Genomic DNA, 10,223 nt, shown 5'->3' with positions numbered 1-10,223 from the left:
ATCAACGATTCAGAATTGTGGAGGAGCAGATGCGATGTTGGTAGACTCTGGCGATTGAAAACGATGGTGAGAATGGGACGATGGCTGAAGACAACCATTTCTATTCCAGATATACGATGGTAGATAACCAATTGGAGATATAACAAGCGTTTTAGGGAAAATCAACGACAATGATACAACTGATGATTCACAGTAGCGTGGAGGAGCAAAGGTGGATGTGATACACTTCGGCGACTGAAGATGACAATAAGAACGCAGCGAGATTTGACGATTTCATCTCAAAATCTGGGATGAAGATGAACATGGGGGGAAGAGAAAGAGGATGAGAGAGAGTTGTATGTTCCAAATTAATTTTGATTATTTGTTATGTATATTAATTTTTATCCCTTAACTACCCTTGTAATTTATTAATGTTACCATTGAAATTGTTAATAATTACAAATATGTCATATTTGATCTAGACCATCAAAAGTTTTGATCTGACGTTCCACTTTTAGTTCTTGGGAAACTTTAGGTTCTGATCAAATGATCCTTCATATATATATATATATATATATATATATATATATATATATATATATATATATATATATATATATATATATATATATATATATATATATATATATATATATATAGAGTCAAGATCAAATAAGAAAGAAATTTTTGGTAGGAAGGTAAGAAGTTTTTTTTCTACATATTTTTTTCGCGAACAAACAAAATGAATCATTAGATGATTCATTTTTAAGATGATTCACGAGAAAAAATTCTCAAAAAAACATCTCGATGATTCATTTATACAATGATTTTATTGTTATTCACTAAAATTGTCATAAAAATCAATTTTTTCTTAATTTACTTAAAAATAAATCATAAGGATGTTTTTTTGGGAATTTTTTTTTGTGAATCATCTTACAAATGAATCATCTAGTGATTCATTTATTTTGTTCGTCAAAAAAATATGTAGAAAAAAAACTTCTTACCTTCCTACCAAAAAAAATTTCTTACCGGATCTATATATATATATATATATATATATATATATATATATATATATATATATATATATATATATATATATATATATATATATTGTTAATAATAATATGAACACATTGACTTTGGACTTTGTTCACACACTACCTAACTATTTATTCAACTAAATCTTCATGATCTAGTATAGCCAACTGCTACCGTATACTATGTCAATAATTTGAAGCCAGAACATTAACACCGGGCCTACCTTGAACGTGCCAAGTAAGTTGATTATTCGTTGTTGCAAACATCTAATACTAACCAAATTTATTGTGATCAACTCTTGTAGATAGATCTGAAGAAGTCATCTGTTAGCAACAGGATTCATTATGGGAACTGAAGATGACGACTATGGAAAGAAGGTTCACGAATCCATCAGTAAACTGATAGAAGGTGAATCAGCAAGAACGAATCATTCCAAGCAATCTAATGTCACAATTTGTATGGTACCTGATACACTTCGAAATCTGAATCCAACTGCATATACGCCTCGAATCACCTCAATCGGCCCTCTTCACAAAGAGGACCAACATCTTAAAGCTATGGAGGAACATAAAGTGACTTACATGTATCGATTATTTTGTCGAACTGTGGAATCCACAAAGAAGGATATAGAGCAAATAACTTATAACTGCGTACAAGCAGTTCTTGGGCTTCTAACACGTGCAAGAGCTTGCTATGCACCAAGTTTTACAAATTATGAAAATTTCAAGTTCGCTGAAATGATGGTTATTGATGGTTGTTTCATACTTGAGCTTCTCTACAGGTTCGAATATGGAATTGGAGAGGGAGATCCAATTTTTGACAATATTCTGGTGATACATGACGTTAAACACGACTTGCTGCTACTAGAGAACCAAATGCCATTCTTTATTCTTGAAATATTGTTCAGCATCACTGTGAAACGGATCTTGAAATCGATTTCGTTAACTGACCTTGTCTTCTATTTCTTCAAGGATATGAATATCATAAATAATAGCGACCTCACGACAATTGAGGGATCTGTAGAGCATTGCCATATCCTTGGGCTTCTCCAAAGCTGCTACAGACCAAGAGCTACCAAGCGAGGCCGAGTCCCGAATATCTCATACTCTGCCACTGAAATCGCTGGAGCTGGAGTTACATTCAAGGCACACAAAGATGAAGATTCGCTACTTGCAGTGAAATTTAAACAATCATCTCTTGTTCCCGGGTCGGGTTCTCTAGTTGTTCGAGAAACCTGTTTCAGAATTCCAGTATTGTGTATCAAAGACTCCACTCCATCGTTCTTAAGGAATCTCATTGCCTATGAGCAATGCTACCCATTAAGTCGTCATTATGTTACCTCTTTCGCCTTCCTCATGGACAGGCTTATTGACACTAAAGATGATGTTTCGTTGCTTGTGAGGTCAAAGGTCCTTCAACACAACCTGGGAGCCATTGAAGATGTCACGAATCTCTTCAACAATATTTGCAATGGTGTTGTCCTTCGAGATTTTTATTACTCTGAGGAATGGACAAAACTGGATGAGTATTGCAATCGTTTCTGGCCTAGCATATTAATTTCACTGCGAAGACTTTTTAGAAGTACTACGTGGAAAACGTTGACAGTCATTGCTGCTGTGATCCTGTTCGTCCTAACGTTACTCCAAACCATCTATACTGTTAAGTGATTTAGCTGAATTTGTTGGATTTTGAAAATTTTTATTGATGTTAATTGTTACAGATTCCTTGTTGTAGTAGTTTTTATACAGAATGTAGCAAGTTACTGCCAAGTTTTTCTCCTTCGATTAAATTTTGTTACTCAAAAAGGCATGCCAGTTACCTGAATATGTGTGTGAATAGAGATTTCGTTGCCAAAGTTCTTTAGTTTCCTTACTACAATCCAATTAATTTTGCTCTATCTCAAAACTAGCACGTTTCCATCGCCTTAGAAATGTCGTATACATTCGTTAAGTGTTAAGACAATTATTTTATAATTTGTATATTGGCAACACTAGTACAAAAATGACATATGGCCATGCTTTTTGGAAAGAGGGTTGTCACTGATTTGGTTAATTGTGTCACTAAGGTAGCGTTTGGTATGCATAAGAGAATAGGACAAGAACAATATTATTTGGTATGGCGTTTGGCAAAGGTGGAACAAAAAGTGAACGTGACAAAAACTTGGTCAATGTGACTAAAACTTGTAAATTTAGTCCCATCCAAAAGGGTGGAACTGTTGGACGACTCCAAGTAATGTTTACAAAAACAAAAATACCCTCCTCCTCCACTCTCTCAAATCATAATTCATAAACCTGTAGAAATTCTCATGGATCCCCCTGTCAATTGATCTATTGTCTGTAACGTCAGTTCATGTATTGATTTTGTTTCATATTGTTTTGTCTAGCATACAGGTATGGACTTTTCTTTCCGATATCTAAAAAATGGCACAATGACTTCTCCCTGTAAGATTAACACTTCCTCTTTAGTTTGGATTACATGATTTTGGCTTATATATTCTTTTCATCCATTCTATCTTGGTGTGGCCTATCCATGAGTTCTCCACTTCTCCTGGTATGTAGATCTGAAATGTATAACTTCTTTTCCCGAAACCTCTTAAAGCTAATTGGCTTCATTGCCTTTCTCATTAATCATCAACAAGTCTATATACAACAATCATCCTACCACTAGATAATGATAAACTAATTCGAAATACATTCAAATACTATTGTAATCCTAATCTTATATGATAGTTATCGTTAATAGTCCCCCGTAGTCGTAGTGGGAGGTGGCTGGACGTGAAGACTAGATTTGAAATCTAGAAACAGTTTGGTGAAGATATCAACATACTAATAATCAGATGGTATATGAAGAACACGAACGTGTCCGAGTGCTACCTTTTCTCGAACAAAATGAATGTCAAGTTCGATGTGCTTGGTACGTTGGTGTTGAAGGGGATTACGAGAAAGGTAGACCGCAGAAACGTTGTCACAATAAACAAGTGAAGCACGGTGGAGCAGGACATGAAGCTCACAAAGAATGTTACGTAGCCAACATGTTTCCACTACTACATTTGCGACTGCTCGATATTCCGCTTCAACATTGGATCGGGATAATGTAGTTTGTCTTTTAGTGGACCACAATATAAGGTTATCCCCGAGATAAACACAATAACCAGATGTGGATCGTCGAGTATCGGGGCAACCAGCTCAGTCAGCATCAGTGTAAGCGATAAGTCTAGTGGGCCGGGAAGGATAAAGATGCAAACCAAGCTCAAGAGTTCCTTGAAGATACCAAAGAATACATTTGAGAGCATTAAAATGAGGAACTTGTGATGCATGCATGAAAAGACACAACTGTTGAACCGCATAGGAGATGTCAGGCCTTGTAAACGTGAGGTATTGAAGTGCACAAGCTAAACTTCGATACCAAGAGGGGCTATGAACCGAATCCCCAATCATGGGGCTAAGCTTGGAATGAGTATCGACCGGAGTGGTAACAAGTTTGCACATGTTTAATTTAACTCGCTTGATAATTTCTTATGTATACTTGCATTGGTTAAGAATCATGTGATTTTTAGTACGCGTAACATGAATGCCAAGGAAGTATAAAAGTGGACCCAAGTCTGTCATTTCAAATTCCTGAGCAAGCTTACGGATGAGTTCGTTCTTGATTTGGGTGGAGGAAGCGGTGAGAACAATATCATCTACATATAGTAACAAGTAGGCCTGACTAGAACCGTTGGTGTCAATGAACAACGATGAATCACATTTACTACATGTAAACCAAGTTACAAGAGATATGTAGCAAACCGTTAGTACCAAGCCCGATGAGCTTGCTTAAGTGCATATAAAGACTTACATAACCTGCACACATAGCTAGGATAAGAAGGATGATGAAAACCGAGGGGCTGGTGCATAAATACTATTTCTTTTAGAGAGCCATGTAAAAAAGTGTTTTTGACATCCAGTTGATGTAACTCCCAGTTACGAGTGAGTGCCAAGCTAAGTAACATGCGTATTGTTGTAGGTTTAACCATGGGGCTAAAAGTTTCATCACAATCAACCCCGACTTCTTGAGATTCCTCATTAACAACTAATCTCGCTTTGTATCATTCAAGAGAGCCATCTCGACGAAATTTATGTCTAAACAGCCAATCGCATCGTATAATATTTGCATCTTGTGGTTTAGGGATAGGTTCCCAAGTATTCTGTTTAAGTAAAGCATTATATTCAGTAAGCATGGCATCTTTCCAATTTTCATCAAGTAGAGCAAGTTTTGGGTTTTTAGGAATAGGAGAAATGTCATGAGTATGGAAGGAGTATTTGGGGTTGGGATTAAAAATACCGCTCTTGGCTCATGTTTGCATAGGATGAGTTGTAGGAGGAGAAGATGGGGTTTGAGAAAATTGGATGGAGGAGAAGAAACAATTTGTGGGATTGTAGGAAGGTTAGAGACATCTTATGATAGGCTGAAGCGATGGTTCCGTAGTGGTGTGGAGTGGGCTGGTAGATTACTAGCATCCAAGGAAGGGGTGGGAGGAGCAAGGTTTAAGGTGGCATCGACGTGTGTGATAGTTGTGTTGGTGGGACTTGGATTTTGAAGGAATTGTTGGTAATGAGTGAGATAGGAGGAGGGTTTGGTAGGATCAAGAAATGTATATGAGTGATTGTGGTATGGAGATAAATTGAAATAGGGAAAAATATCTTCTTTGAAGATGACATGTAGGGATATAATAGGTGTGGATGAGTTTAGAGGTAAGCATACGTATCCACGACGATTGGAGAATAGTTGTGAAAAGAAGAATTGTTGAATTCACGGCTATTGTCACACTGGAATGCTTTGATTGGTAATTGGAATTGAGTTTTTATGTGAGTTTGGAACTGTATAAATATAGAAAAGACTTGAGACTTGGCTTTTAGAGGGAAAGTCCAAATAAAATGTGAGAAATTGTCACGGAAAACTAAGTAGTATTTGTGTTTGCGTTTACTAGGAATTGGTGATGTCCATAAATCGGCATGTATAATATCAAATGGTTTATATGTAACATATGTGAAGGAAGTAAATGGTAATCGAACATTTTTCCCTAAGGAACAAGCATGACAAACAGAATCTTTATTAAGTTTAAAGCTACGAATAAATTGATGATTACATAAGGATTTAAAACTGAAGTATTTGGACGTTCTAAACGATTATGCCAAGTTGACGAAGACATAGTATCAAGGGAGGTAGGTAAAGACTTGATGTTCAAAGCGTGAGTGATAGGATAGAGGTCGCCCGATCTATTTCATCGTGTGATGAGCCTCCCCATAATGAGATCCTCCACAGAAAAACCATAAGGATCAGATTCTATGGCAACAAGATTATCACAAGTGAATTTACATACGGAAACAAGATTTTTAATTATAGAGGGAACGAGATACGCATCGATGAGTTTAAAAGGAAAATGTGGGGATGGAGAAGTTGTTGTGCCAAAACCGGCAATTGGCAATCGATAAGCATTGCCTGCATAAATATACTTATGTTTACTTAAAGGAGAATAGTTGGAAATTTTCCTCGAGTCATTGTGATGTGTGAGGTAGAACCCGTATCCATGTACCATAATCCACCGGGAGGTTGAATATGTATAGTATGGAATGCACTATCGAGTTCAGTGTTGTTAAAAAATAGTTCGTGGACCAAGAATTTCAATTGTGTTGGATGTCGGGTATGGGCAAGGAGGAGGAGGCACCCACATTAGTTACGAATACCAAGAAGTGTCATTCCAGTTTGTTTGTTTCTATTGACCATGACCACTGCAACCTCTTCCTCTACCTCAAGCGGCACTATGAGTGCTTCCTCATCCTCCTCTACCACCTTCGCGATAATAACCACATCTGGTGGAGTCTTTTTCACGTCCAGTGGTCGAATCATAATTAGTTGAAGCAGTCCGATTTTCAGAACTCTATGAAATCAGGGCTTGAGGAGAGGAATGATATTGTTTGTTTTGTCACGTCTCTTCGAGAAGCAGCTACGATCGACCTTTTTTTGAAGGAGGGAAGAGGATCTGACTATTGAATCAAGGTAGCAATGGTGTCAAACTCGCCACGTGTCAGGCCGGAGACCAACAGTAACACCATTTTCGTTTCAGATACAGGTTTGCTGACATTCACAAGTTGGTTGAAGAGAGTCTTTAGGCATGCATAGTAATCAATGACATTGGAGAACGAATCCAATCTATTTGTGTTGAATTGCTCTTCGAGGTAAACTGCTCTCGTTGCCCTATTATCTTGTAAAATTTCCTGCAAGCGGTCCCACATATCTTGTTTTGTGGCTCGTGGTAGCATGATCACTTGAAGCAGTTCTACGGTTATAGTAGAGTAAATCAACTGTTTGAAAAGGGTGTCCAATCGGTTCCATGTAGTATCGTCAATAGAAGGAGATCGAGGAGATTTTGTACTTATGTGATCAAGAACGTCATTAGCACAGGCAACAATGGTGAAGAGTTCAACCCATGTTGCAAAGCGATCATCAGATTGATCACGAATTATAGGTATAGCATTTTGATGTTTGTTACAAAAAAAAACACAGGGTGAAAGAACTATTTGGGGTTTTCCTTGGGTTGCGAATCATCTCTTGGTGAAACCATGGTGTCGACTGGTGTTTAGAAAGTGGGTAGAGAACGAGAAGAAAATGGGTATGATTGGGAAGAGTCAAGGCTCTGATACCATAAAGGTAATCGGCTTCACTTCCTTTCTCATTAATCATCAATGAGTATATATACAAAAATCATCCTACCACTAGATAAGGATAAGCTAATTTGAAATACTTCAAATACAACTGTAATCCTAATATTATATGATAGCTATCATTAATACCTCTAAGCATTTTTTTTCCTTGAGCCTTCATACGCTTGATTATACTAGAAAGCAAACTATTGATTGAAATATTGTCTAAATGTAGTCGAAATCATAAACATCGATTTAGGTTTTAAAGAAGGTGATTAAGTTTCTGCAAATGAATCGATTTAGAAGAAAAACCATTCACCTACTTCTTCTGTAATTCATGATTTTTTAATATGATTTATTATTTAATCCTATGATTTTTCTCTATAACTTTGCAATCTTTTGATAATTCTTTTTTCAAATTGGGTTAGGATTGAAGGTTTATTAATAGTAAACTCTTTTATATGTATTTTGTTAATAGCCCATTGTTCGTATTTCTGTAAATTTCTTGTTAAATCTAAACACTTCTTTATTTACTACTCACCGTTTAGTATAGAAATTTTCTTGGAATATAAGTTCAATTGGCTTATTTTACGTTTGATTGATAAATTTAAATGAAACGTTTTGGTCAGAATTAGCAAAAGCAACGGACCCAGATAAGGGTCAAAGTCTAAACAATTTATGTGTTGGAATAGTGTCTAAGGCTGCAACTATATTTGGTAAGTATTTGACCCGATTGAGCATGGTCTTTTTGGGTTGCCTTCACCATAGCAACTTGATATGATGATTTGCAATGAGAGTTGGAATATTATAAGGAATAATAATATTGGTATTTGATTAATATAAGTCATAAATTAATTAGGAATTAATTTGGTAACTTAAAGATATTAATTAAATAGAATGGCATAAACTGTCAAGTGTATGATAGTTGTACTTTAGGCTATAATCCCTTATGGATAAGGGGTGGACGGTTTTTGAGGCTTTGGATAGAGCTTGAAATCGTCCAAGGCTTATCATTAGGGTATTGGATTGCTTAGGGCCTAAGTCATCCAATTAGGGTTTAAGGGTGAAACCCTAGGAGCCTTACAAGTATAAATAGACCCAAGGGGTCAAGGAAATCGGCACCCTTATCACTAAAGGAACCCTGGCCGATTTCTTCCCCCCCCCCCTCTCCTCTCTCTATAATCATCCTCTTGCTAGTTGGTGTTTGTAAGCCATTAGAGGAGTGACAATTGTGACTCTAAGCTCCAAGGATAAGAAGATTCAAGCAAACAACTTAAGGTAATCTTCTAGATCTGTTTTCTTATTGTTATTATGCTAGAATTACCATTATAAGTCTTGGATTCAATGCATGTTCAATTAGAGAAACCTAGATCCAAGCATTAGGGTTTGTATGTACACATAGGAATGTTCATATGGTCAAAACCCATCAGTGGTATCAGAGCCTAGATTGGTTTCTATTGAATTGATGCATTGGTTGCTTGTTTGATGCTTGCAAAATTCGAATTTTGTGATCCTGCCTGATGAACTCGGCGAGTTCCTTAGTAGAGTCGGCGAGTAGGCCTCAAGTCGGCGAGCCCATTGTGGTACTCGGCGAGTTCGAGCGTCAAAAAGAGCTAGTTTCAGGATTTCTTGCTGTTTATCCTTTGAATACTTACCTTAATCATATTAGGTCAATATAAATCTGATTTTAAGATATTTAAGTATATTCTTGACCTAATTGAAGATATTTATCAATTAATTAAATATTAGTTTTCTTATGTGATAATTGATTAATTATTTTAATTAAATTGGTAAATTGTTTTGCCGGAAATAATTAAATAAATCAAATATGGATAATTATGTGATTAAATGTTAATTTAGATTATTTGTTATTTGATCCCCTATGTTTTGAAAAGTTTAAAACATGCCCTCAAGTTTTGAAATTTATGTTTTGTGATTAAAAGTTTAATTTAGACAATTTAAATTTCAAACCCTAGAATTTTACAAGTTTAAAATTCAACCCTATACTAATATAATATTACAAGATTAATAAATAAATAAATAAATATATATATATATATATAATTAAAATGCTAGTCTTACCGTTAGTAGGCCTCTTTCACGAAACCGGTCTATAAGGTGTGTATAAGGTTGCTGCCTATAAAATGGCGCTTAATGGCTGTACACTCACACCCAACACTTGCTTGATCGGTGGAGGATCGTTAGCCGAACGGGTAGGATAGGGCAACCTCATCTCCTCATTAAAAGTATAATATGAAATACAAAGTAACTACATGTTTTTCAAAATTCCCAATCCTAGTTACTTTAGGAAAAGTGAATTGATGCAATCCCATGAAATTACACTTTGCACCATTGGTAAGAAGTTAGTGGAGCGTGTGTGGTTTACCGGCACACTAATTGGTTCTAACCAAAGGTGGCAAAGGGTGATTCATTCTTTATCATAGTTCGATGGAGCGTGTGTGGTTTACCGGCACATCGAATAAGTGATTGTTACAATGAAGGCACCATGTGAATTTGCAT

General features: G+C 36.1%; 1 protein-coding gene across 1 annotated transcript; it reads left to right on the top strand.

Annotated features, from left to right (window-relative positions):
• The first annotated feature begins 1,133 nt into the window (after positions 1-1,133).
• On the top strand, positions 1,134-2,789 carry LOC145007978 (UPF0481 protein At3g47200-like). Its single transcript, XM_078966592.1, has 2 exons — positions 1,134-1,257; positions 1,325-2,789. Exon 2 carries the CDS (start codon positions 1,365-1,367, stop codon positions 2,685-2,687), a length of 1,323 nt encoding a protein of 440 aa, XP_078822718.1. The 5' UTR covers positions 1,134-1,257; positions 1,325-1,364; the 3' UTR covers positions 2,688-2,789.
• The last annotated feature ends 7,434 nt before the right edge of the window (positions 2,790-10,223 follow it).

Source organism: Lactuca saligna, chromosome 8 (assembly GCF_052625555.1).
Source record: "Lactuca saligna cultivar CGN05327 chromosome 8, ASM5262555v1, whole genome shotgun sequence".
In the NCBI taxonomy this organism is placed as follows: Eukaryota; Viridiplantae; Streptophyta; class Magnoliopsida; order Asterales; family Asteraceae; genus Lactuca; species Lactuca saligna.
This window is presented reverse-complemented; position numbering and strand designations above follow the sequence as displayed.